The 27,784-nt window shown below is 42.7% G+C and overlaps 3 protein-coding genes across 4 annotated transcripts; all 3 read right to left on the bottom strand.

Annotated features, from left to right (window-relative positions):
• Positions 1-11,063: 11,063 nt before the first annotated feature.
• acadl (acyl-CoA dehydrogenase long chain) lies at positions 11,064-14,874 on the bottom strand. Its single transcript, XM_041031939.1, has 11 exons — positions 14,735-14,874; positions 13,831-14,010; positions 13,445-13,582; positions 13,188-13,352; positions 13,024-13,090; positions 12,775-12,939; positions 12,565-12,666; positions 12,343-12,456; positions 12,048-12,175; positions 11,850-11,936; positions 11,064-11,686 (listed from the first exon to the last, which is right to left on the bottom strand). The coding sequence occupies exons 1-11, from the start codon at positions 14,821-14,823 to the stop codon at positions 11,593-11,595; spliced, it is 1,329 nt and encodes a 442-aa protein (XP_040887873.1). The 5' UTR covers positions 14,824-14,874; the 3' UTR covers positions 11,064-11,592.
• A 1,241-nt stretch (positions 14,875-16,115) lies between these two features.
• Positions 16,116-19,694, bottom strand: mylz3 (myosin, light polypeptide 3, skeletal muscle). The gene is made up of 6 exons (XM_041032586.1): positions 19,569-19,694; positions 18,965-18,992; positions 17,309-17,452; positions 16,946-17,116; positions 16,740-16,817; positions 16,116-16,639 (listed from the first exon to the last, which is right to left on the bottom strand). The coding sequence occupies exons 1-6, from the start codon at positions 19,569-19,571 to the stop codon at positions 16,611-16,613; spliced, it is 453 nt and encodes a 150-aa protein (XP_040888520.1). The 5' UTR covers positions 19,572-19,694; the 3' UTR covers positions 16,116-16,610.
• A 2,318-nt stretch (positions 19,695-22,012) lies between these two features.
• On the bottom strand, positions 22,013-27,732 carry lancl1 (LanC antibiotic synthetase component C-like 1 (bacterial)). Of its 2 annotated transcripts, XR_005893459.1 has the most exons (11): positions 27,626-27,732; positions 27,118-27,260; positions 26,907-27,024; positions 26,298-26,508; positions 25,904-26,051; positions 25,388-25,534; positions 24,907-25,089; positions 24,480-24,656; positions 23,239-23,311; positions 22,492-22,833; positions 22,013-22,103 (listed from the first exon to the last, which is right to left on the bottom strand). XR_005893459.1 is itself a non-coding variant. In XM_041032584.1 (10 exons), exons 2-10 carry the CDS (start codon positions 27,202-27,204, stop codon positions 22,757-22,759), a joined length of 1,221 nt encoding a protein of 406 aa, XP_040888518.1. In that variant the 5' UTR covers positions 27,205-27,260; positions 27,626-27,732; the 3' UTR covers positions 22,111-22,756. The 2 variants fall into 2 exon arrangements, 1 of the variants encoding a protein (XP_040888518.1); XM_041032584.1 differs by lacking the exon at positions 22,013-22,103 and having other exon boundaries at positions 22,111-22,833.
• Between the last annotated feature and the right edge of the window lie 52 nt (positions 27,733-27,784).

Below are 27,784 nucleotides of genomic sequence, written 5' to 3'. Positions count from 1 at the left end.
GCAGCGCCGGTGTCAGCGCACCATCAGCTCTGCGGCAGAGTGACATCATCTCAAATGCAACTGACTGAGTGTCACTTCGGTTTTGCACAACCGGGCACACGCATATGCAAACACACACCCACAGAGGCAGGAATGTGCACACAAAACAGCGTCACATGCAGACAGAACGATACAGAGCAGGCTCGACCAGACCCAGCTCTGTGTTTTCATTACTCAGATGTGGATGTAGATTAAAGCGTCTTCAGTCTCAAGCTCCGTGCCTTTTGTGGTTTAGATCACAACTGGTTCACATGTCTGTTGAAGAGATGCCGCCGCCCAGCGCAGGAAATAGCTGGGCTCAAGAACATACGAGCTACTGCAGATAAAATGCATTCTGCGTCTCCTGGTTCGACATGCGTGGAGCTGTTGCGAATTAGTGGTGAGAACATGGAGAGATAAAGGCTGGTGGGAGCGGGACTTGCATCAACAATCCGAATCTCACTTTCCTGTTTGTATCAGCTCTGTTAAATTTTCATCTGATCTGTGCTGGAAAAAAAGCATAAAAGGGGCAAAACAGTGTTTGAACTTTTTGGGACTTTTTTGGGTGATACACTCCAGGACAATGAGTCTCTTTCTCTTATTGGGTTTTCAGAGGTGTATGAGAAACATCGAAATATACTTCAAAATAAATATATAACATCTCCATTTCTAACTGCCTGCTCATCATTTCCATTACAAGGCCAACACAGAAATATAAGTCAAACTAACCCCACCAGTAAAGAATAAGAAACAGCCTTTATTCAAATGGTATCTGAGAAAACTTGATATTACGACCTTAGCAGCTAAAAGGCTTTCATTTCCCCTGGCAAAGACGTTGGCTGTGTGACCAAATCTATCAATAGAAGTATGGAAACTACATTTATGCAAATCTATGACTAAATAAAACTTCTGGATGAATACAGTCAAAGTTTTTTGAACTGCAGCCACACTTTGGCTTCATCCATGGGAGGAGGTGATTTACAGTACACTAAACAGGACATATAATATTCAAGAAAGAACTGAATTCTAAATACAGGCTACAAGCATGAAGAGGAACTTCCAGCTGTGACTGCCAAAATACTCTCTATTATGTCACACTGGAGCTGCAGATCCAAGCACAATCCCACACACAGCAGTTGAGGTGCAGCCACTCAAAAAAAAAAAAAAAAACACACAAGCCTGAAAAGTGTTCCCACTCAAACGAGTGGGAGCCAAACTCCAATGACTCTGAAGTTACGTGTAAATCACGTCTGGTTCATTTGACGAGCTCGGAGAGTGGCAGCGGTTATAAATACCAGCAATAAACAGCCCACGACGTTGCACAGGCAGTGATTGACTCATCTGCCCGGAAGCCTCTTTGACCAGGCGATGTGAGGGGTCATTCAGAAAATGAGCTCTATTATGCTCAGCTCCATTGCCCCTGGACAGAGGAGGTAACGTCTTTAGATGCTTTCTATGGATGACCTCTGTGTGGAGAAAGACAGAGGCTGAAGAGAGAGAGAGAAAGGGGCTGAGGGGGGGGCTCGATTAGGGTGTAAAGGTGGCAATCGCCCTGGCAGCCCCCTCAGGGCACGAGGAGCTCAGAGATTTTCCTCCCTACCCCAGCAGCCACGGACAGGGGGGCATCATGGGCAGCCTCTCCCTGAGGTAGAAAGCAGATGGCGGGGGATTAGCATCTGAATGCGGGCATGCAGGTCCACAGGGGGTCTCCCTCTTCTCCTGGTTCCCCATGGGGGATAGGTGAGCTGAGGAAAAGTAGGCTTGGGAAGGACAAAATCAATAATTGGCAACCCACGGTGTGCAGACAAAGGAAGTGGGAAAAGCCGCTGGCTTTAAACAGTCATGATTTTGCAGAAGAAACAGCTAATTACAGACTCCCTCTTAGAATATGCCACTCAGTTATTTTTGCTACACTCTTCCTATATGTACTTCTGTGTATTTTACACAGTGCTAAGGAGCAGGAGGCAAAATCGAAATGTAACACAATACAAAAACAAGCCTGCATGTACAGTGGCAGGAGATAGCAATCAGGCTTAATGCTCCTGTAGACAGGGCAGCAGCAGAGATTAAATCAGGACACACTCTGAGTGACGCAGCTTTGAAGTTCACGTCTGTAATGTTTGGACTCGAGCTACAAAGTCACAGAAACGTGCTGGTATCAACAAAGAGCTGCACTTGTGCTGTGATGGTCCCACATTGCTTTCCAAATGCATCCACCCATCCGATTTTTAGCTTCATGGTTTTCGTACCTGACACAGGAAATGACTTACTGTAAGCCTATTAAACGTCATTCACACACAAGGAAAACAAAAGGAAATGGCAGAAGCGAGGCAGATATATTCCACTACACTGAGTCTTATAATGTATGGACTCTGAGCACAGGGGGATTTTGCCTCTTGCTGTGGTGAAATGTTGGCTTCCGGACTTCTGTATGAAAAATGTCAGACAGTGTAGATGCAGAGGTAAAACATAGAAGACAGGTTTGCTGTTCCTAAGAGAGCAAGAAACTGAACAGATTTCACTGTATAATCTATTAAACCTACATACAAAGAACACAGAGTATAAAGGTTTATATGGAAACTGGGGCCACAGTTATGTGGCATATGAAACACTGAATAAATGGCAGGCTGACTACGATGGCATGGCTCAGATAATACTACTATGTTTGAGGGAAAGTAACTTTTGAAAGCTTTTACATGTTTATGAGCTGCTTTACTATTTGCATGACAAAGTTTCTCCTTATTAAATAAAGGAACATATGATACTTGCCTTTAAAGAGCTAAAGCAATGAACAATTTAATTCTTAATCAAATTTTTATATGTAAATAATAATAAGAAATAATATTTCTCTTGTATCCCAGTATATTCATCCAAAAACTTAAATCTGACAACTGAAATGTTCCATAGTAGTATTTTACTGCAGTAACAACATGCCTGTGCTTGTATATCTACATACAAATCGCTGCTATATTTAAACACGATGACAACAGGGCTGAGGTTGGCGCTGAATTTTATGAGAAAGCATAAAACTCTGGGCCCCGCAGCTCAAGTTCTTCACTTTATCTCCAGTTTATCACCAGCCATTGTTCCCATTAAAAAGGCCAGCCTCACTGGGTCAGCGGCACCCAGAAACACAAATCTCTCCTGCAGAAAAACCCTGTCACAAATCTCATTGTGGCGGAGAACAACACTCTCTTTCCCCAGAGGCCGTTCACAAACATGTGGTGATGCGCCAAAATAAAGCTAATGGCTCCCTTTCCTATCAGGATTTATGCTCTTTGATTTAATGAGGAGACCTGAGACAGTCAAGTCTCCCAGCCCACCTCCACAAGACCGTGCCTTAGGGATACACGTCCTGTCATACATGTGCATCAACTCAGTTTCTGCCACTGAATCAACATGCTGGTTCCCTTGAATGTTCCAAGTGGCTGGCAACACATGGAAGAGGAATGGATTTAAAATAGAAACAAACAAACAAAGAGGGATTTTCCATTTCTGTCTGTAAGTGTGATCGGTCCACATGCAAAATAATCTTCATGGTAACACCAATTAGAGGAGTGAGGTGTGCCGAGGGGGCAAAGGTTTTGGCCTAATCAGGGAATTCCAAAGTGGAAAGGAAAAAGACAAAAAAGGGCAAGGACGGGAAACAGGATGGAGAAAAGAGAAGCAAAAATGTGTGAATGCTGTATTCTAGGCTCCTGTCTGTGTCCTCTTACTACAGAGCGAGGCAGAGCAACACAGAGGGTACTCAAAAAGGGTCAGTCCTTTGAGGGGCTGGTTTCCATGGCAGGGGTTGCCGTGGTGAAGGGGGGCCCTTGATGGTCCCAATGGGGCAGTAGGAACAGTCAACACTCCAAAACAACACAGACAGTTCGGGTAGGAGGATACTCATGAATGAGAGACCCGCTACAGTGTAGTATGAGAACTCAAGTGTTTATATTTGAAAGAGAGGAGTTAATCATAGGCCTGTAACTAACAATTATTTTGAATATTGATTCATCTGACAATGATTTTACTGATTAATTTCTTAGTCTGGAATCTGCTTTGTTTGACTAACAGTGCAAAACCTTAGTGTGCTCAATTTATAACATAAAACATAATGTTTGGCACTTTGGCTTCACAAATGATTAATGATTTTACTAATCAGCTAAATGAGTGATCAACTAATCCTTTCCAGGGTAAAAAGGTGCGCACTGTGAAAAGCTAAAGTGGGTACCCAGACTTTATTGGTGGATTTGCCTGAAACTACAAGCAAATCCACATCAGCCACATCCTGCATGTCTCTTCATCTTCCCATGTCTGCTGCATGTCTGAGAGAGGATGTTGGAAATGCCTGTAAGCCCCTATTCAGTGGCAGTCACAGTGAAAACCCTTCCTGGAAGCTGGCCAGGAGGTCCACGGCACACAGTCAGCTGCTGTGTTCCTGCAGTCCAGTCAAAAGCAGACTTACAGGAACGTGATGTACCATCAATGCATTCATGCTCCCCATCTGTTTCTACGTTTCAAACTGGCTTTACAGAGCTGCTGTGTGTGAAGTTCCAATGAACTGGGGGTTTCCATTCACCCAAGATACGCCTCTAACAAGCAGATGCACACAGGCACAGAGATGGACACTTACGAGCATCCACATGTGCACAAAAACATCCATGCACCAACACAGTTAACAGATGATCTGGTTTAGTTTTAGAAGCTTCAGGCACTGAGAAGCAATTTACGCTGAATCCTTTGAGACCTATTTCCATGACATTACATTCCAACCTTTTTCCCTGTAATGGATCAGCTGAAAAACACACTCGCACTGAGATGCAATTGAGAAAAATTGTTCATAAAAGCAATGGAGAAACCTGACATAGAGTCTGCATGTTCTAACAATACATGGGCTTCAACAATGAGGCGCATTCATTCACCCAGTCTATTAGCCTATAACTGCTGCCAGTCTGCTGTTTGCAAAAAGGATGGGGAGAAAACAATCTAGCTGTTTAGCTTCAACATCTGGAAATCATAAAGGCTTGGTACTAAATAGCTTAGCCGCTGTGCTAGGCTAACAGGAGGTCCCTGGCCCATTCAGGACGAAGCTAAGGCTCATTAGTGGTTTCTTCCCACCGTTGGCCCGGGTCAGAGTCCGAAAAATGAGACCAGTAGCCTCACATGTAACTGCTGCAGCTTCGAGTGCATCACTTAGGCTACTATTAAGTTTTAAAATAGTTCTGGCTTTGATGGACAAGTGAAATAAAAAAAATAAAAATAAAATGCACATTGAGTGTCAGATTTTCATTTTTTCCCCTCATGCATTTTAAAGAAAGCCAGCTTCATGGAAAGCAAATTGAACATAAGATTGTTTAAAGATGTTAGGAAACAGCACAAGATCAAATTATTCTATGAATTCCAGCCTACATCTCTAACACTCAATGTTGTGTCCAGCTGCAGACTGAAAGCCATCATCATTTTGCATTTTGGTTTGCTGCTTGTTAATAAAAATGCATTTAGTTGAAATTTCCTGAAAAACCTGCCACGTATCAGTGCTTCGCTGACATTAAAACAGATGTAGGAACAAGCTGGATACATATAGCCACAGACACCGCCATAATATTATCCAGAATATGTCAACAGCCCAGTTGCCTGCATTCTTGAGCGCCAATTAGGGGTGTGAAACCTCAGCAGCAAGTTAAAGCTGGACTATATGTCATAACTCCACGAAGACAGAGACACATAAACTTCCTGTAATAGCTCCGTGTGAACATACAGCACGTTTTTTTCTTGGAATGTGTTGTTGGGCACTTGTCCACAAAAACTGATCTAAATAAAGAAAGCTTTCCAGAGGAGGGAAATAAGTTTGAGGCACATGGATCAACATGGAGTGGATTTGCTGTGCTCAAGCCAAGTCAACCTGTACAAACTCAGCCGCCCTGGTAGGCGGGTTGTGTTCTTTGTTTCTCAGAAATAAACTTCTTTCCTACACACTCTCGTCTTCCTGCAGCCTCTCATGCAAAACCTGCCATTATCACGCTGACCTCATGGATTAGCTAACATGGTTACAACACAAAATCGGAAGCGAGAGCAGCAGAGAATATTATAGATGCCAATATCTGAAGGAGTCTGAGTGTAAAAATGCCCTGCATGAGTGTCCTCTCTGTTGAGGGGCATCGTCCGTGAGGAATGAAATGCGACACTGGCTGTCAGGGCTTGTTTGGGAGACTGACCACTAGTCAACCGTAGACAGAGCTCCGGTACAAGGACGAGCAGGATGGATGAATGGTTGGACAGACTCTCCTGTACTGTCACAGGATGGATCTCAGATAAACAGCATTTATCAAACTTAATAAACTCAACACCTCAACAAGGGATGTCTGTTCAAAACAATGGATTCCACAAATGTCTAGTAGGTGGTGAGCTTGACATCTCATGCGCAATTAAGACACACAGCGTTTCAGTTTAACAGCTGTTTCAGCTACATCTGGAACGCAGACTGTACGTGCTGCTTGAATGTGATGCATTACAACACATGGTAGGGCTTTTCCTCAGGTTTCTGTCATCTTAGCTGCTACGCAACAGCTACAACTACACAACTTTTCATTCACAATGGTCTGACCTTTTCACTAACAATTGATTTGCAAATTACTTCATAGTTCGGTCTGTGAAAAATACCCATAACAATGTCCTACCGCGATAAATGACTTCATCAAATGACCAACTATCCACAACCCCAAAAACATTCAATTTATTTTAATGGAAGACCAAGAAAAGCAGTAAATTCTCACATCTTTGAACCTTGCAGACTGACCTTTAATGATTGATTAATTAATTATCTAAATAAATGCAGATTAATTTTCTTTCAGCCGCCTAATTAACTCAGCGATTAATTGCTGCAGGTCTAAAGTAGAGTATCAGGCGAGTGCGTAAATCAGTGATACCTTAATCCAGTGATGTGTTGGCTGATGCTGGTGTCTATATGACGCGACAGCAGAACACCACAAACTGTAAACTTTGTTGTTCAAAGTCCTTGATTTACTTCCTATCAATAATTGAATTGACTTATACCTGACAGAATATGCCTCTGTGCCTACTGAGCACTCAAGAAGGAGGGTGTGTGTTTGATAAAGTGTGTGTCTGTGTGTCTACACCATATGCAGGTCAGCAGGCCGTTTGGTTCCTCTGACGTATGTGAATTAGATTAGGTTCCTCTCACAGTCAAGACTTAATCACGTACTAAAGCACACTTCTGCCAGCTCCCATTAGACACCTGTAGCACAGAAGGCCTCAGACGGGAGGAGCAGCAGGGGACAAAGACACATCCTGAGTCCTTAGACACCTGTGACGATGACACTACCTCACTGGCACTAAAGCCGGAGCACACGCAAGCACCCACAAAAGAAATCCACATCACCACTTAAATAACCTCCAAACCCCATTGTGGCACACATTAAACAAAACCCCCCTCCTTCAAAAGCAAGCAAAACCAAGGCAGACCAGCGCACATCAATCCACAAACAAATCCAGAAACTGATCTTTACTCCAAACATTGTTCCAGTACATCCCTTCCCATCAGGAAGCACCAGCCAAGATGGCGTGTCTTAATTTCAGTGGAGCGCAGAGTGGTTCTGTGGTTTCAGGACTTTGACGGTGCACCTAACCAGAACTGACGTTGGGAAATATACTTAACGTTGCAGCGTGGTGTAGGGAGGTGGATTGGGTTTCCTGGTGGTTGGACAAGCAAGACGTGGCTAAATGTATGGCTCACACTGACACACACACACACTAGAGTTAAATACAACTTATTTTCATTGCTTATGCAAGTAAACATGCAGACCCAACCTGCTGTGTTGTTATTAAGGTCATTTCAATTACTCCATCAGTGATTAGACTCAGCCCAATCTGGCCTGATAGGAGAATTAGGTGAAACCTGATACAAACTTGACATGGTCTCCTAATGTACTTTGCCAACCTCAATTTGTCCCCCCAACAAGCTGGGGAAAGGAATTAATGTTTTCAGTCTGTGCCTCACTGGGAAGCTACAGCTATGTATGAATTATATGGGAATTATTCATGAATGAGTGGCCATATATACATTTATATAACTTTCTGCTCCTGGCACATTTTGCCTTGAATCAATAAAAGTCAGCATCACACTGGAAATATTTTAAATGATGTTCTTGGCAGGTGATGTTTTTGTTTACCTGTCTCTGGCAAACAAGACAAAAAGTCCATTTCTGCCAATGCATGTTGGAGCTGCGCTTTATTTGCAGCTGCACACTATGAAAACCTGCAAGTCGATCTGTACTCTGTTCGCTCATGCCAGGAAAACAAATTCAGATCAAATGGAATCTGATTGAAGAAGCAAACATAATGTATTACACTGAACTATTCTGAATCTCAGGTTGCTGAACCTCAAACCAAGAACAGAGTTCCACGAGCACCGACGTGAAGGTTTCAGGGTAAAAAGCCTGCCTTCTTGTTCATGTGAGCGTTAATTCCTTTTCATAAAGGAATGTTTTCACATCTAGACGTGGGAAATCTGTTTCTCCTCAGAATGTTGAAGCTGAGGCGACACTAAAAGGAGGCAGCTTTGGAAGAGGTCCACGCTTAATGGAAGCCTGGACATTTCCAGATCATTATCTATGGCTTAATGCGTATATATATATATATATATATATATATATATATATATATATATATATGTAATAAACGACATTACAACCCATCCCGACAGGACGTCCATTACAGCCACCAGACTGGGAGGATCAGGGTTTGGTTATTTGGTAGATCCAAGCCCTCAAAAGACTTACCGTGATCAACTAAATGATATGATATGATATAAATAATATTAAAAATGCATGTACCTGAAGCCCTGCAACCTTTTTGCTGATGCAAGGTGGTAATGCCTGCAAGGACAACTGGCTGTGTCAGACAAGATGCCAACTACAAGCAGGGCTACTCCCATATCCACAATGCATGGCCATGGGCAAGACATTAATTAACCACAATATGTGATTATAATTCTAACCATCTGCACTTCTATTCATTAAGTCCGCTGCCTTTCTTCATAGGTGAGTCTGGTGTGCTGCAGTGAACGGCCGAGGAGCCGGTTTCAGCACCATTCAGGCGTGGACCAGAACAAAAGGCGCAGGCTGCAGCAGCGGAGAGAGGCGCACCAGGACACAAGGAAGCAGCGACAAACACCGCAAATAAAACGCAATTAAACCCGTTTTTCCACGTGCACAGAGCCAGCATTTTAATCCGAAATCTTCAGGCGACTTTAAATTAAAATCCACGTCGAGATTTCAATACACCAAACTCATGATTCATATCAGTGGATCCACACACATAACTCCACATCACACCATTACGCGCTGACACACAGCAGCTTAGAACCCGTAGACAGCAATGCCAACAATAATACACATTTTGACTTTTTATAGAAACTTTCACAGCTGCCGGTGTTAAATTTAAAATGCCTTAGAGTCTACGTCTGTGCTGATTAAAGCGATTATAAACCTCACTTGCCCTGTAAATGATGAAGAAAGCGCCTCGGCTCTTACCTGGAGGTTTAGGCTGCTGAGCGGCACTAATACCCTTGTGTGTGCAGAGAGCTGTAGTGACAATGAAAGCGGTATGGGGCCCTATGACCCCTCCCATCGCAAATTAAGCTACCGTAAGTGCGGCAGTGTATGCGCAACGTCGATTGTGTGGCCGCAATATGCATGACAGGCGATCCCTCACTGTGATTATATGAAATTTGTGCAGCATCTTTGCAGTGTGTATATGCAACAAATGCATGCAAACACACACACAGATGTACACTGGCATTAAGCCAGACGCAACACCCAGCAGGTGTTAGAGGGCTTCTGCATCTCAGCACCGTAATAATTGCCTGTTTTGCTGCTGAAAGGGAAAGAACTGTGTCAGCAGTGGAGATGGGTGCAGAGCTGAAGCGCCGGGGTGTGGCTGTTGCTGAGGAAAGATGGAGGAGAGGGCATGGTGGTGGTGGTGGGGGGGGGGTAACGTAGACGTGATGCCAAGGGGAGAGTGGGAAGGAGGGGCAGGGAAAGGAAGAAAAGGGAAGAGACAGAGGAAGGGGGGAAACTGTGGGGGAAGACAAGAGAGCAGGGAGGGGAGGAGGAGAGGATGCATCAGTGAAGAGTAGCTGCACTTCTCCTCCTCCAGGTGAGGCGGGGTGATGGGGGGGTTTCAAGCATCAGGGAGTCAGGGACTGGCATGCGGTATATCTACAGCAACATACACCAGATCTACAAGCATGCAGATACATGCTTATACATGACTGATGCCCGAATATGTCAAAAATAAACAAATCAAATAAATAAAAAGACACAAAATAAATGAAAAGAAAATAAGGTCAAAACTCTGCAAAGATGCTTTAAATCGTTCAGTCACATTCAACAGTCTGCTTTTGCCTGCTGCATGTGCTGCAATGGAATCAAACTGAGACCTGCTCATTAGTCATGTCTATGCTCGCTCCGTGTGAACATTTACTGCCATCTATCGGTGGAAATAGCACAATGCAGGGGGCAGGCACTGATGCTTATTTCCAGGAATTTCTTCACCTGTACAAGCTTGTTTACAACATTTCAACCCCAATCCTCTCAGTTACAGGCCTCAACTCTACTCACACCATCACCTGCCAAAACTGATACACATAAGAGCGCATATGGTCCCTATAAGTGCCTATAAAACAAACAAATACAAAAATATAACTCTTATAAGAGGACAATTTGTAAAAGTATTAGTAAAATCTATCTTCCAACTGTTCAGTGGTGTGATAAAACTTCATATAGTTTATTATTCAATTATACAGAAACTGTATGTTTTATTTTCTTTCAATCCTGAAACTCATTGGCCAATAAAATCTATTTTGTGTTTATTTCATTAAATGAACAGCCACAATAAGACACTGTGAAGAATCTTTCAGTGTTAACAAACATGCCTGACAAAGGTTTGAAAAATAAATCAGTGACATACAAACAACTAACAGCACTGATTCATTTACAAAAAATGTTATTGTATTGGTATTGGTATTTTTTTTTTTTACAAAAAAATACCAGTACCAAAAAAAACAGTTAATGCAAAAACAGTTAAAAGAGGTGATCATATGTTAATGTTGTTTTCACATCTTGTTTCTGTCATGACCAAGTGGAAAAAAATCTGTTACTTGCAGTAAACAGACTCAGTGATGTCAGTTACACAGTAACACTGAAACTTTGCCAACACTTGCCACCATAAGCTACTGATCATACCAGACTGGGTCCAGCTGGAGCTGTGAAACTCCTGGAGGTACTGAATCGAGTTAAAGTGCATTTCATTGCCAACACATTTAGCTTTTTGTTTGTGTGAGGAAGAAGGAATTATTTCTTCGTTCAGAAGTTCGACAGTCTTGCATTAATCCCCTGTCTAATTTCAAGATTTCAAGCATGATTAAATTACATTCTGTAAAACCTTCCCTGACTTTAAGGCTTTTCATGATTATGTTAAATCTTTACCAGACCATGTGCCAACTAAGAAAAAAACACCTGTGCAAACCACCCCACTCCCCCTGGTGTTCCTCCATCATTAAAAAACTTGTCATTTCTGGCTGACGATGTTGCGGGCGATCAGCTCTTTCATGATCTCATTGGTGCCTCCATAAATAGGCTGAATACGAGAGTCCACAAATGCCCTGGAAAGACAGAGAGACAGACAGACAAGGTCAGCAACTTGTCTCTCTGTCTTTCCAGGGCAGAGAGACAAGGTCAGCAACTTGTTGACTGACTGGAATTTAAAAAAAAAAAGGAAAAGAAAATCAGCCTGGCATTCCTACCAATAACCTTCTTGATACTTACTTGGCGATGGGGTATTCCCACATGTAGCCCCAGCCTCCATGGAGCTGCAGGCACTGAGTGGCCACTTTGTTCTGAAGGTCAGACGCCCTGGAAAAAAAGATGAAGGACGAGGACATTAGCACATGGCAGCAACATGGTCTATTTCTGAGAAGCTGGTGAGACATTAAAAAAAACAAAACAAAACAAACACATTCCCACCAAAACTTGGCCATGGACGCTGTGGAGGGGTCCAGGCGTTTCTCAGCGTGGAGCTGAAGGCAGTTATCAACAAAGGCTCGGCCCACACAGATCTCAGTTTTCAGCTCTGCCAGCTTGTGCTGCACCGTCTGAAGAGTAAAATTAGATGGAATAATATTTATTATCCAAAAGAGAAATTCTGATTAAAAGGCCAGTGCAAAAACTCTAAACATTAACAGCAGGCAATGAAAACCTTGGCTGCCAGTCACTGCTTAAATATTAAATTACACAAGTTAAATAACTTTACTTGACAAACCTGTAGGTGAGCGATTGTTTTGCCGAAAGCCTTCCGATGCAAAACATAGTTCCTGGTTTCCTCAAACATGAACTCACAGCTCGCTATGGCCATGTTAGCAATCATCAGACGCTCCTACTCCAAAAGATGATAACAGGATTTACCATCAAATCAACCCAAAGCAGTAACTGTTAACTCAAATAACAAACTTTATAGAAACTAAGTTCAACATTTTCCTTTCACCTGAGGCAGTTCATTCATCAGGCAGTAGAAACCCTTGTTGAGTTCACCCAAGAGGGCGTTAGCTGGGAGCCGCACGTCCTCAAAAAACAGTTCAGCTGTGTCCTGTGAAACAGAGAGAGGACAGAATTAGTGTCCTGACATCCAGGTTTTGCATGATCTCAAGCTGGATGGTAGAAGGCCGACGGAAACACTATGTTCCTGCAGCAGTACCTGGGCTTTCAGACCAATCTTCTCCAGCTTGCGTCCTTTCTGAAAGCCCTTCATGCCGTCCTCCACCAGGAACAGACTGATGCCATGTGCTGCTGTCTTCGCCTCACGGTTGGTCACAGCCACTACGACCACCAGGTCAGCCATCCAGCCATTTGAGATAAACACCTGAAGACGTGAGACAGGAACGAATTCAAGCTGATGCTGAGATGCTGTGAAATGCATCTTGATTTTGCTTTTTCGACTCAGTACCTTGTTTCCATTGAGGATCCAGTCGCTGCCGTCTCTCCTGGCGTACGTCCTCACACCCTGAAGATCACTGAAAAAAAACACAGGGGATGGGTCACCAAAGCTACACCACATTAATCCTATGCATCCTGATTTCTCTGATGTTGCATCTACACTTGGGTCCTGACCTGCCTGCTCCTGGCTCTGTCATAGCAATAGCTGCGATGCATTTCCCAGCAGTCATCGCGGGGATGAAGCGTTCAATCTGCTCCTTGCTGCCGTAGTTGACAATGTAGGGCGTGATGATGTCAGAGTGCAAGGCGAAACCCGGGCCTGAGCAGTTGGAGTACATTCTGGAGAACAAAAGCAAGATCTCATTAAAAACATAACCAGTTAGCCAGTGTCTGAGCGACTAAATGTGTTTTTGATTTGAAGGACAACTCACTGCTCCTCCCATGTGACAGCCGCAGAAAACAGGTCTCCTCCAATGCCACCGTGCTTCTCTGGTATCATTACTCCCAGCAGGCCTTGCTCACCAGCCTTCTCCCACACCTCTCTGCTTACCTGACCTGCCTTCTCCCACCTGGAACAAGAAAAAGTGAGTGTAGTTAAGCAGGGAACGACAGAAAAGGGAGCATTTCTCTCTTCATTGTCATTTTACATCTATTTGTGTTTGTTTTGCGTCCACTTGTGCTCATTTAACATGTCTGTGAGGTGAGTTTACGTATTTGATTAGTCTGTTTGAGGTGGTGTGATTGACTTTGCAACAACAAATGTTGACAGTCACTTCAAACACAGCCCATTCAGTAATTTGTCCATTTTTACACCTACTCCTTGTGGTGTGGAACCACTTCCTCCTGAAAGAAGCGCCGGACATTTTGCCTGAAGAGATCATGGTCCTCGTTGAAGATCCGGCGGGTCCCGATGTCCATCAGGGTCTTGGCGCTGGAGGTCTCCGGACGGGTTGAGGGGGCAGACTGTCCGAGCTGCTGGGCCTGACTGTGCTGTAGTCTGGGAGGAATCACAGAAAGTCAACCTACTATGATCTGATGTAAAGCCAGGAAGTGGCTGATCTGACAACCCATGACAAACATATTCGCTGTGATAAAGCAGCTGGAGATTATGGGAGTGATAATAATTTCAAAGAACTACCACTGGCATTGGAGTTGGATTGACACTAACAATTATTTTTAATAACAGATTAAAAGAATTAATAGTTTAAACTGAAAACAATAATAATAATAATAAAAGGCCAATTATATTTTCCTAAAGCACAAATGTAATATCATCAGTTATCTTGTTTTGTCCTCACAGCAGGATCTGAAAATACTAAATACAAAAACAGCTGATCAGTTTTTAAAATAGTTGTATATGCATATGAATTCCTTCTACTAAAATTGTTACATTTTACCGTATTGTTTTTTATTTTTTAAAAAAAATTGACATTTCAGGATTTGGATCCTTACACCTCCCTCTGTGTGCAGACATCAGGTCACAGATCTCAAGGAAGGAACTGTGCCAAAGGCTGTTGCGACCCACTTCTACTTTAACAGTCTAAAGACAAGACAATACTTTCAAAATGTGTTGTAAAATAATAACTGATGTCACATAAAATAAAACCAAGTGATCAAACTGCGTAAAGTTGCAGATATTTCTCGAAAGCGTTCCGGATGTTTTTCAACAAAACACAGTTCAAAAACACAAACACTGCAATTGTCTAAGTGACATGTTTTACCTCGAAGCAGCCGCAGACAGCACCTGTCCCCGTCCGACGACATGTCTCAGCCCCAAAACACAAGTTTTCATCATTTTTGTGACTAACATCTTCGCTACAAACGCAAACAACAAACACGACCAAGGAGCGCTGCACACAGGACAAAGATCGTCTCAGTAAGGTGACCTCTCCCTTTGTTGGAAGGAAGTTGTACACATCCGTTTGAAACGTTTCCACACTCTGCAGCTGAGAAGGTTTTGTCCCTGAAAACAGCAGCAGAGTGAGACCTCCGGATTCATCGGTCTCAGTAGCAGGGTTTCTTCTTCTACTAAACCCTGCAGAGGCAGCCGGGTGCAGGTCTGCCGCCCACTGGTCGGAATATAGTTTTTATATTAATGTTGCAGTAGTTTTCAGCAGAAAGTAAAAAAACAAAACAAAAAAAAAAACCTAGAATTACAATAATATTAAATATATTCATAGTAAACAAATGTCTATAGGCCTATAGATGAAAAAAGATGATAGTACAATCAAAAGCAGAATTGTTTCTGTCTTTTCTAAGAGACATCATACAATAGCATGTGAACATGAACAATAATATATTTGGTGCAGAAATAAATTTATATTTTATTCATGCTAAATAAGAGGTTTCAGTCTTTACATGTGTCCTAACAGAATAAAGAGAAATAATAATTTAAATAAATAATAATAACCTTTCAGTGCCTTATATATATTTATTTCACACTATATGTGGTGGCAGAAACTGGTTTAAACACAAAACCCTGACTGTTCTTATAAATAACATGATGTGTTGAATTATAAAAGTCTGTCCACAGTACTCTCAGTACACCAGGAGGGGGCAGCCTCTCTTAAGGTTTAACTTTGAACCTGTCAGCATCAGGTACCGAGAGTTTCGTGTGCAGCTTTACGGGCTCCTGTATTTATGAAAGACAGAAAGAAAAAAAAAAGTGTACAGCTATCTAAACTAGTGGTGTCAATATATAACTGTGTAACTAAGCTCAGGATAAAATCAGCAAACACTGGGATTTAAAACGAAACTTGAAGATGGCAAATCAGATTTAAATAAGTGCTATTAATCAAATGCATAAAGTAGCAGTAAGAGATACCATTTTATTGTTTTTTCTTTTCTTTCTTTTTTTAATGGCCTTAATGGAAAATTTTTAACAGAATATTTGAGTTTTCTCTTAATTTTATACCTCAAAGTTACCTTATGTCACTTTGCATAGGAGCAGCCATCTCGACTACAAGTTGCAATTATGGAAAAATGAGACGTTTCAGAAGTTACATGCTCTTGCTTCAGCTGTGACATCTACAGTATATTGTTGTACTCTACAGCTTTTCTGCAAGTATATGTGGTCAATGAGAGATCAAGAATCAACCCAGGTGGGATGTACGTTGGAAAAGTTTATTCTGAAATGAACAGAGTGAAAATAAATAAAACTTTTCAGGGAAGAGGGAGACTTTTGGCGGTCAATCCACGACCATACTCCAGCACCTTTGGCATTGCTGGGCCAGTGGTGGCGTGACTGAATGAGGTGGTGGTGGGAAGGGAGGGATCTACCCTCACTTGATGAGCGGTCACCCCTTCTCCCCCGTTCCTCACCCCATGCGGACAGTGGAGACGCGCCCCGGGGGGGGAGTAGAGGCCGAGTGATGGGGTCTACAACGGAGAGGTGATGGTAAAGTCCCGAGAGAGGAGGGTTTGAGACGAAGTGTAAAGGAAAACAAAATAAACAACAAGATGGGTTTGCTTCAACATCCCTTGTACATAGTCCTTGTCTTTCCTTGGTTGGTCTTTGAAACAGTGTAGATGTGTTGAACACTGTTGGGCTGTCTGTAGGCGAGCTACAGGTTGTTCAGCACTCCTACTGCTGGCCTCTTACACAGACATGATGTGCTTCACGAAAGCTGGAGGAAGACAAACCCATATGGTCAAATCTTCAGCATCCTGTATTTATAAAAAAGTCAAACACAAAAAGAGGAAGCATGCTGGGAAATCAGAGCTTACCCTCATAGTGCACACTGCCGTTCTCGTCCTCCTGGCCGGCCATAAGGGCATCAATCTCAGGCTCGCTCATCTTCTCTCCTGCAGTCGCACAAGGATCCATGTCAGGAGCCACACTCTCCATTTCACACACATGCTCACATGCTGTGCGTGCTAAGCAAACTATATTTGTGTGCTTCTATATTTGGGGAAGGTGACTTGAGACTCACCCAGGGTGGACAGCACGATACGCAGCTCAGCGCCCATGACTGTGCCGTTGCCCTCCTTGTCGAAGACGCGCAGACCCTCAACGTAGTCGTCGTAGGTGCCTTTGGGGAGGGCGTCGACCTGCTTCAGCATGGGCAGGAAAGCGTCGAAGTTGAGCCTCTTGTTGGCCATGTCTGTCGATTTACAAATCATATGTTACACATACTCACAGGAAATCACCTATTCTGTGTGTTTAGGCTGCTTCCTTTCAGTGCTTAGGGGTCACAGATAGGCCACTTCGACCAGCTACTGCATCTTATCTCATATTTGTCTTCTGTGTCTCTAAGCTTTGTCTGAATTTTGTCTGCATGCAAAGGGGATCTCACCATCGGCGGTTGGGTTGCCCAGAATCTTGGTAACATCCTTGTTGGTGGGGTTCTGGCCCAGAGCGCGCATGATGTCGGCAACCTGGTTGTAGGCCACCTGGCTGTCACCAATTCTGTCGAAGAGACCAAAAGCCTCCTTGAAGTCTGGCCAGGAGGAGAGAGTCAAGAGAGAAGTTTGAGTTATTAAATACTGACACAAGTCGGTTAAAAAAAACAAAAAAAAACACATGGTTTTGAATCTCAGTTTTGTGATGTCCTCAGGTGCAGTGTTCACAATTTTTACAGGGCTACACACTTTGATTTGTGAGCTCACGGTAACATCAGGAGCTTTGTATGAAAACTTGATCAATTGGCAAATGGTAAAAGATAATTTGTCAAAGCTGTAGGACGTGAAAAATGATCCCTTTCATGTTATAATCAAAAAATTGTACTAAATAAAAATGACATCAATGCTAGTAATAGTCTCTTTCTGGTGTCCAGTAGGTCCATCCCCTGTGGATTTTCCATTCTTTCAATTACTGGGTTCTTAGTCAGCTATGGCAGCTATGTGGTGTTGCACTGTGTTGGAGGATTAAAGACAGTAGAAGCCACATACTTCTGTCATTGTTCTCAGCTAATTCAGAGCGACAGCTGTATCCAAGCAGAGAAGGGGAAGGTACCAAGTGGGGTCTGAACAAAGGCTAGCTATTTCTAGGAATCCCACCAGGAAGTGAACTCAAAGTGTCCTTTTTGACACATTAATGCTCTTATGTGGTTTCTGAACAGCAGCAGCAGGAACAGCTGTACCGATCTCCACCCACCCTTCTCCATTCCTGCCTCCGCTTGCATTTAGGACGACATCAGGAGCAAACTGATACACCCTGACTGAGTAACGCTGGCCATATAGAGGCATGGCCCCCTGGCCCTGCTCGAGTTAAACATAAGAATGCTGACTGAGGCGTAATCAACACCTTGTCTTGCGTGATCTGCATGTACTCCCCTGGCAACCAACTTAATGCTAGACATGTAGTATAAATGGGGGTACAAAGAATTTCCAGATTGAAAGTCCATATAAACGCATGAACATGATAAGAAGCATCTCCAAGATGCATGGAGATGAACATGCGTATTACTACTACAAATATCTATACACAAAAAATGATTTTGACCTATTCAAATGGACCAAAACGTCGTGCCCATATGGAGAACCACAACAAATTCCTTCCACCAAACATGGAGCATGTTTATAGAGGACGCGTCTTTCAGCACTGAACAAAAGGGTCGGGATGGTGCAAGGGCGGTCGCAGTTTGGATTCCCTGTGTAAGTTGATGCCGCAGGGCTCGCATCTTAAACCTTGACCTGGAGATTAACACCTCTGCTGTGGAAGGGCCGCTGTGGCTTTCAAGACAAGGCTAGGTCGGCTTAGAATAGACATTTCTCAGATCCTTCTCGACAGCTGGACGGGTCTGAGGAATGGCATGCCCTGTGATGGTCTTCACTCTGGAACTTTCTTCATCCCCACTTCCACCTTTTAGTAGTTAATTTGGACTAAAGGTTCAGCTCGATAAGCCTCCAGCTACTCTGTTTGTTTGGTGATGTTGAAAGTAAATGTCACTGCTTTTCACATGCACAAGATATTTGTAAAGGATGAGCATGGATCTTGTTTCTTCACTTACCCTCAATCTGGTCCGGTGTGAACTCGGTCTGTCACATAGAAATACACAAAAACACAAATGTACACACACAAAAAGGTACGTTTCCAAACACATTAACACAGAGAACACAGAGAAACAAACAAAAAAAATGTATGAGTATAGAAATAGCACAGATGAAATCCAGCTTATGGCAGATTTACTAACAATTCTCACAGAATTTATTGCAGCCCAGAACTGCACTAAATCCATGAGGTGGATGGCGAAATTAGAAACAAGTTCATTGCATTTTCACAGAAATCTGTACAGACACTAAGGATAGAAATGTGGATGGATTTCAAGGAAGTGGTCCTGGCCTCAAAGTAACAACTCCCAACCTTGAAATCTCCAGAGAGGTAAACTTTTTTCACGATTTATTAAAAAGTTTTTCAGAGCAGTTTTAAAAATGCCAGCCTTGATTTCAGTGATGCCAATAAAGTCCCAATTTTGGGTTTATTTTGGAAAGATGGTATCCAAACCCATGCCACAAAGAATCACCGCTGGCTGGAAGATTTAATAAAAAAAAAAAAAAGGTAACTCCATCGGTACTGCCCCACCCAGAAGGTCCAAAACACAGTTTTGTACACACCATTTTGGAGAGTAAGGAGCTGGAGGAGCGGAAAGAGAGGAGAGGAGAAGCTGAAGTCCCAAGACAGAGTGGTCCTGAGCCATGGTCAAAGCCCCCTCTTATTTATCCCGGGCCTGTGATGTCACGTATGCTAATAAGGTGGATCGGATGACACGTTGGAACATCTTTAACTTTCTTAGGGCAAACGGAAAGGAGAGCCGTGCGGCCGCGGAGCAGTGGGAGTAGACCTTTAGAAGGGGACAGGGCTATTTTCAGAAACGCAAAGAACTGTGTCAAGACTCTGATTCCCGTGTCTCAAGATTTTAAACTGTTTTAAAATCATTTATATCAAGAAATGTTTTCACTGACTTAACACTAGAAATTTCTCTTTCAGATGACACGTACAGTTGATCTGTGCTGGTGAAAATGTTGAAAACTCAGCTACCTGGATTTGTCCCACTTCAGAAGGGCTCCAGGCCCAGAGAGCTCATTTACATGGAGGTATTTTTAAACAGGGAGACTGTTCCTCCTCTTATGGTTAAATAGCAGCAGAGCAAAAACCATTCGAAAAGTTGAAGTTCTGAACTGAACTTTACTTCTGTTTCATAATAATACTTCAAAAAACAGCATGAAAGAAAGCACCAGAAAAAACACAGAACTATAAGTGGGGCCTGAGTTGGTATTGTTTTGTCAAAGCAATAATACCAACTGGAGAATAAAGTATTAAAATACAGTTGTTCGTAGCTTCAAAGATGATTATGTACATCTGTTTAATACGTTTAAGACTTGAATGATCCAGTTGTTCCCACACTGGCTGTTACGTAATCTACTTTGTTGTTTCCCAATATTTCTTATGACTGGAAATAATATACTGTTATGCATCTGAACTGGTTTAAATTTAAGCATGCAGCTTAATACTTTACAGTTTTCAACTACTGCTATAAAATGTGTAATATACCCGTTAATCTGTGCATAGATTCCCATGAATTTTTATTGCATTGAAATTACAGTGTTGTAGTTTGCATTGTAAATATCTATCTCTGTAGTTCCCACACAGAGCTGATGGTCACTGCATATTCAGTATGTTAATATTTCAGAATGTATATCTTTTTACTGATAAGATTATTCAAATATAGACTCTAAAGAATGAATTAATAGAATCATAATAATATTCAGGCTGTTACTATTACTCTCACATTAATAAAAAACAATAATTACTGATTTTGAAAGTCCCTGCATGTTTTTGCTCAAGGACATTTATGCACTTTCTGCCACAGTCCGTTAAAAACAGCTTTGTCTTTGACCCAGGTGAGCTAGCTTTACCTATCAGCTGGGATAAACTGTTCTTCATATCACTATGAAGGTGATTATAAGGTCACGAACACTGACAAACATTTAACACGCTGAGTAAGTGCTCTGTATTCTGTGTACTGTACAGTGAAATGTCCAGTGTCTCTGATGGACCAAACACCTTTGGCTGATTGAAGATCACCAGTCAATGTGCCAGACATGCAAAAATTCAGATTCTCAAAACAACAGAAAGACAAATTTTCTTGGAAGATTATGAGCATTCACACATACAAAGAGACAACGTGCACAGGATCAGATAATTCACTAATAGTGTGAATAGCAGGTGTGTTAATGCTGCCGCACTGCAGTAAGTCCAACTTTTCATCAGCCTTGTAATACAGAACAGTCAGCTGCTGAACGTCAGGAGGAAAAGAGTTGGAGGACATATGTAGGAGTAAGTGAACCAGAGTGAGAGACATGTCTGGCAGACCACACCCCTGCACAGATGAACACTATTTTTACTCCCGCTCCTGTTGGAGGTGTTTGGTTTCTCCTACGCTGGGCTGGCTCCGTAGAGGTGGGGGAGCAGAAAATGAACGCTCCTGCTCCTCAAGACTCACTGGTACTGTAACACCCCCCCCCCCCACACACACACCCTCCCCTCCTCTTTAGACCCCAGCTGGCCTCAGGTCATGGGCAGGGGGCTTAAAAAAGAGCAGTGGCATTGTGTCGCTGCTTCGTTTTCAGGGTGTTATATGAGCCTTATTTGGAATAGAGACCGGACCAGTTGAGCCAAGTGTCCCATAGAGGAAGGGACAGAAAATTCTGGACATTTATGAGTGCTGTATATGGCTTCATTTGCCCACTAAATGCCTTAAAGCTGAGTGTTTACAAAGAGAGAGAGATGTCAAATGGATACATGTCCTGAGTACTTGTGTTATCACAAGGTTTTCAAGGACAGCTCTTTAAATAATTGCGTCACAGCAGATCACACCATGGACATTTGTATATATATATGCCATATACATATCTCCCCTTATTATAGAATATGCAGCTTGTTTAGCATAAAATTTGACTCTCAAAAGAGCTACTCATGAAGTAATGTTCCAAGGTGAGTGTCATTTACTACCTATGAATGTGCTTCATTTGCCCGGTGGAGGTCAGGTGTCAGATGCAGACGTTGCCGGCTCTCTGCTGCCCCTTTGTGGCTTCTCTTTGCTTGTGCATAATTACAACAGGGTACTGAAAATCACCACAGAGCAACAGCTGTAAAAAGACACATGGTTTATTGCCCAGAAAGTGCAAAGGACAGCCAACAGCTTACACTCAGTGCTGCGGGGTTAAGCCCTTAACACATGGCACAGCTGTATTATATTTAGTGCATTGTAACTAACTTTGCTGTTGATGTTTTTCTGAAAAAGAAAATAAACTAACTCAAGCATCAATCTCCTTTTAAACTTGCTAAATACCGGATATATACAGTTTTTAGAATAAACAAAACAGATTATTATTCCCAAAATCTAAATTTAAACTGAAAATTATTTCCTGGCCTGAAACCCTAAAGCACGTCACGATATGAGAAACAGCAAGAGATCATAAACCAGGAATTATATTTATACACAAAGAAACAAAAAACAGCTAGAGAAGCTCTTACCTTTCACATATCTCTCAGATAATTACCAGTCGAGATGTGAGTTTAAGATTAATCCTGTTAATAACACGTCAAGTTCACAGCGGAGAAGAGCAGGAAAAACACGGCACTAATGTTTGAAGCAGGAGTCAAAAGTCAGCCATCGAGTCCCCGAATATTATATTTTGGAGATGAATGCGGTGTTTCCATGCATGAGTGCAACAGAGAGCAGAGGTGTGGGTCTTTTTCTTGTCATATTTTCTTTCGCGGTGTGGGTGGGAGACAACACTTACACCTCAAAGGCCGGGAACCTCGCTTTCATTGGCTGCAGAAGGTCGGCCAGGAAATAGATAGTGCCTGCCATGCCTGCTGACAATAAGTGACACAGTGAGTTTACAGCTACATTAGTCGCCACAATACCAGAGACAAATATAAAGTGAAATACAGAAAACACTGCACTAAATTCATTTTTTTAATGCTGTCTGAAGTATTGGCTCAGTATTTTTGATGCTCTCTTCTATGAAAGTGTTTTCTAATACCAAAGCTCCTAAACATACACGTTATTTAACAGTATTTTTACTTTTTCTAAATACATACTTAATTATTTTTAAAGGGTAAACTCTTATTGATTGCAGGGCACATAAACTAATGAAGAAACGACTGGTCCAACTATAGCTAGTCAGCTCTATCCTGGGATATTTCTTTTTTTACGAGCCCAGCATTATGAAGATAAGTTATTTTTGGCAAGTAGGACACATCGTCACACATTACCTTCAAAAAGTGAGAAGGGAGTGTCTGGTGTTCGGCATCCGTGTTTACCATAGTTCATGCACCAGTCTGCAAACTGTAGAGACAGACAGAGCGAGAGGGGCATAGTAACATTCCCATTGTAACACAACAGTGCACTCTGGCTGACCCGTCTCAGGAGAATAGCGAGCAATGTCAACAACTGCTGCTAACTGTGCTCCTCTCAGCGAAATCCTAGCATCTGTCGAGGTATCACATTATGACCACAATGTCACTCTGTTGCTCTGGGAGAATGTAACGGAGCTTAGGCAAGACATCTGAAGAGTCTATTTCCATCCTCTATGAATAGATTCATATTAATGAAAGTACACGTGGGACTCGCGCCACCTGGAGTGCATCCAAAGACAGCTCGTTACCGCCTCGCTCGGTCCGCTTTGACGCCGACTCGCACCGACAGCTACCAACCTATTGTCAGTAAACATAAAAGGCCCTGCCTCTCACATGGCCACCGTTTCTGGAATCATTTTCAATTTGAAGGCTGGCGAGCGGCCAAACTGTGCTATGACTGGTTGTGCTTTGAACTAAGTTTGATGCGACTTTCACATCTTACATCAAAGTCGGAGAAAAGGCATAGACAGACATAATATAAAGCACTGAAATAAAGGAATAATGAAATGACATCTTCTGTTTGGTCTCTAAGTTTACACTTATAAACTTAGAGCAACACAGTGGATGGACTGTGCCTATCTACTTTTAAATTACTTGTTTAAAGGCTAAAAAAAGCAGACAACCAGAAGAGCAATTTTGCAGACTAGTGTGAAATACATAAACTTCTAAAATTCTACTTTTTCCACTGATTTCCTTATTTAAAGTTTTAATCTGGAGGCTTTCTGTGGTTTATCTGCTTTTAAATCTTTCCTGCTAAAATGTTTTTATTTAGGGGAAAATGCTGTTATTTCCTGGCGAAGTGCTCATACTAGACGTGTTTGAAAAGAGACATGACATCTATACAGACGCTCGCTGAACTTACACAGATAAATAACGTGTTAAAAGAAGATATTAATTTCTGCCTCTCCGTCAACTCCAGTTTGACTCAGTGTCAAACCACTGGGGCGTGAATCAAGAATTTAGACACTAATAAAGATGGATGCACTGCTGGAGCCCCACAATTAATATTAGCAGTTGTTTGATCACTCAAACGGTCCCTGCACTGTGTGAACGATGTATACAGATTATATTACAAAGCCTCTTTCATGTGCTCTCACCATGCAAGCTCTGTAAAGGTGCTTAGGGTCCTGCGTTTGCCGGTAGAGAGCCAGGAAGGCGTAGGCGTTACCTGCTGCACCATGACACAGCCCATAGCCCTTTTTCAGCAAACCCCACCGCCACACCACTTCTCCACACTGCAAAGCGCCCTCCAGGTACTGAGGAACACCAAACACCTGGAACAAAGAATGAAGTAGCAAGGAAAAGTGAATTAAAATGTAGGATAATAATGGTTATAAATTGGAGAGATTCTGGTACTACTGCATAAATGGAACCAATAACAGAAATTACTCTGATTCGCCACAAGATGGCACTATAACTCTATTAATGAACACTTTATTCTCTGTAACACTAGAATGTCCATGAATGATACTTTCTTCTCTATTACACTGTGAAAAATAACTGCAGAATGATCTCAGTCTGTACCTTGTACGCCTGCAGGAGCATGTAGATCACCCCTGGCGATCCGTGGCACCAGTGCACCAGCAGGTCTCGATCATCCCCGATACAGGGAGGGTAGTTACCGGAGGGGAACCTCAGACGGCAGACGTGGTCGACGCTGGGCTTCACCAGCCTGTGTACAAGCTCCTCCACAGAGACGAAGCCCGGCTGTGTGGGAGAGATTAGGCTGTGTTTAACAGAGGATGGAGAAGCAACAGGTGGAAGTAACAGGTGGCTTTTATCACACTAGACTGACTTTAATGCTGAAACAATTAGTTCTTCAGTTGAGTAGTTGCTTAATCAATTTACCAAAAAAAATTTTAAAACGCCAAATATTCACTGATACAGGCGTCTAAAAGGTGAGGATTAGCTTTTGTTTTATAAAACTGTAAATTGAACGTCTTTTCCTTTTGGAGAGTTGACTGATCAAAGGCTGGTTGCATTCGGAGCCAGAAATCTGTTTTACCTGCATGAGGAAGTAGTAGATACCAGCCAGTCCGTGGGCGGCGCCAACATACTGCTCCTGGTACCATTCGTACATCAGAGGGCTCTGGTTCTGGACCCTGAACTTCCTGCTGAGGTGCTCGCCTGAGGCCAGCACGGCCTGGCTGACCTGAGGAAAGGAAACAACACATCCCAGCTCAGAAACACACCTCATCTGTTCAAATGAAAGAAATCAATGAAGGAAAAATTAGAGCAATTGAACATCAATATGTGAAAGACAGAGCAAATTAGGAGCTGACGGCAAACTGAGATTGTCAGGGGCAGTGACCGAGAAGTTAGAGAGGCTGGATTATAAAAAGAGTCTCGACCTAATACAATTTCTGTTTACTGCACATTATGCATTCCCTCTTTTTTTCTACGGTCATAAAAGCTTCATAGTCACTGTAATTATGTGTAGTACAAAGTAGTGTACTGGCTAGACAAATATCTTTCTGTTGTGAAATCCAGACAATTAGACTGTTTCATTGTTCTGAACCACCTGCTGGATGTACTGCAGTGGGATCCTGTCCTGCCCAAGCTGCTGGTTGATGAAGACAAGGGAGTAGAGGTAGCCCACTCGGCCATAAAGCAGCTCATCTGGCAGCCCGCCTGATCCCTTCACCACAGTCTGGTGATACTGCAGCAGTCTGCCAAGGAAGCGCAGAGAACACAAAATTCATGAGTCAGAATGTCCTTTTGTCGTGACCGACTACTGCATCAAAGACCCAAATCTTCAAATAAATTTTCTGTTCGTGATGACCTACAGTATGACTCTGGACAATAAGCTGCATGATAAGTGATACTGCGAATCGTACGCGATGACCTTCTACTCTAAACTAATATCTAAAAAAATAATATATTAACTATAACTACTGTCCTTAGTCTAGACTGACCCGCTGATGTGCTCATCAGTCTCTTGCCACCTCTGCAGGCGATAGTAGACCACAGCAGCCACAGCCAGAGGCCCAGCATCCCCACACAGGAAGGTGACATCGTGGCGTCGGGTCAGACACTTCAGGCTGCGGCTGACATACTCCAGGGCTCTCTGAAGGAAGGAGTCTTCCTTGAACACGCTGTGGAGGTGCAGGTAGAGCAGAGCAATGCCTGTGGACAGACACACAGGTTCTTGTTTCTGATGTGAACTTTGGAAACAAAATCAGAAATGTGTCTTGTTTTAAACACAAGTGAAGTAAGGCTGCACATTTGGTAACATACAACCTGATAATCTTAGAACGTGCACATCTGACAATGATCTTAAGTTGTATTCCTTAATCAAATAACTCATATTTAATTCTCTTTCAACCAGATGGTTTCAGATGTTTCTCTGAATCATGTTTTCTCAAGAACAGAAAACCAGAATTGTAAACAAAACACTGGCTGCAATCACATTTGGAGGATTATGTCTTGACATTAAGTTTTCATATAGTCACATCAGTGCAATTCCTTACTATCAGAGCAAATGATGTCACTCATAAATAAGAGATGTGTAAAGGTGCCATCACCTGCCCAGCCAGTGTAAGAGGTGCAATCTCTCGGATCTGCAGACCTCAGCCCGTTTTCCATGACAGCTAAAAGCTCAGAGACCTTGTGGCTCAGCCTCTGGGCGAACTCTGGAGTGAGCTGAAGGTAAATAGAAATTAAAATAATGGGGGTGACATGAAAGACACACACATGCACACACCTCACTTGCCTACATGCTTCGTCATGCATTACCTTTCCCTGGTAGTCAAACAACGCCTGTGTGGACGCAGGGCTCCCATCATAGTCTGGATATGGATTCCTCAAGGCTCTTGTGTCCATGTCCACAGCCTCGTTAACGCTGCACTGTTTTATATCTGGGTCAGGTAAAAAATAATCTGCAGACAGATGAGGTACAGGATGAGGCGCAGGAGACGCAGGAGGAGGCGAGGGAAACACAAATAAGGTTTAAACTGGTGTGCAATCGATCTAATAACGCAGAATTTATTTACAGCCGTGTACAAGCATATAACACAGCAAGTCTGCTCTGCAGGGCTACACGCCCACACACAAACTAGTGACAGCTTAGCTCGCTGCAGCTTCTAGTTAGCTTAGCTACACCGCCAGAGCTAACTGCTAACACTTGGACGTGCAATGAGTCGTAAAAATGCAATAAATTACATTAAAACCTCGAAATCTGCCACATTTATTGCAAAGGCAAGAAATGAGATTAAATCTGCACAATTCAAACACTGACAGATACCTTCGCAAGTGCTGCACTGTTGATGATGAATCTTCTTCGTCTTTACAGTTTTCTGACGGGAATTTAGCTTTAGGTAGCACGATGCTGCCCTCTGCTGCGGCGGAAAGGTTACTGCAGCTCACAAAACTGGAGAAAAAAGCATTTTAGTTCATATATATA

Source organism: Toxotes jaculatrix, chromosome 24, assembly GCF_017976425.1.
Source record: "Toxotes jaculatrix isolate fToxJac2 chromosome 24, fToxJac2.pri, whole genome shotgun sequence".
NCBI classification, from domain to species: Eukaryota; Metazoa; Chordata; class Actinopteri; family Toxotidae; genus Toxotes; species Toxotes jaculatrix.
This window is presented reverse-complemented; position numbering and strand designations above follow the sequence as displayed.

Excerpts from the sequence above, each read along its gene's own strand:
- acadl (XM_041031939.1), bottom strand. The coding sequence starts at position 14,823 with ATGTTAGTCACAAAAATGATGAAAACTTGTGTTTTGGGGCTGAGACAT. Across the intron at positions 12,940-13,023 it reads GGATCCTCAATGGAAACAAG|GTGTTTATCTCAAATGGCTG; the intron begins GTACTGAGTCGA and ends TCACGTCTTCAG. Across the intron at positions 12,457-12,564 it reads TGATGAATGAACTGCCTCAG|GAGCGTCTGATGATTGCTAA; the intron begins GTGAAAGGAAAA and ends CTTTTGGAGTAG.
- mylz3 (XM_041032586.1), bottom strand. Across the intron at positions 17,117-17,308 it reads GGGCAACCCAACCGCCGATG|ACATGGCCAACAAGAGGCTC; the intron begins GTGAGATCCCCT and ends GTAAATCGACAG. Across the intron at positions 16,640-16,739 it reads CGGCAGTGTGCACTATGAGG|CTTTCGTGAAGCACATCATG; the intron begins GTAAGCTCTGAT and ends GTCTTCCTCCAG.
- lancl1 (XM_041032584.1), bottom strand. The coding sequence starts at position 27,204 with ATGGACACAAGAGCCTTGAGGAATCCATATCCAGACTATGATGGGAGC. Across the intron at positions 27,025-27,117 it reads TGTTTGACTACCAGGGAAAG|CTCACTCCAGAGTTCGCCCA; the intron begins GTAATGCATGAC and ends ATTTACCTTCAG. Across the intron at positions 26,509-26,906 it reads CTCTTACACTGGCTGGGCAG|GCATTGCTCTGCTCTACCTG; the intron begins GTGATGGCACCT and ends GTCTGTCCACAG.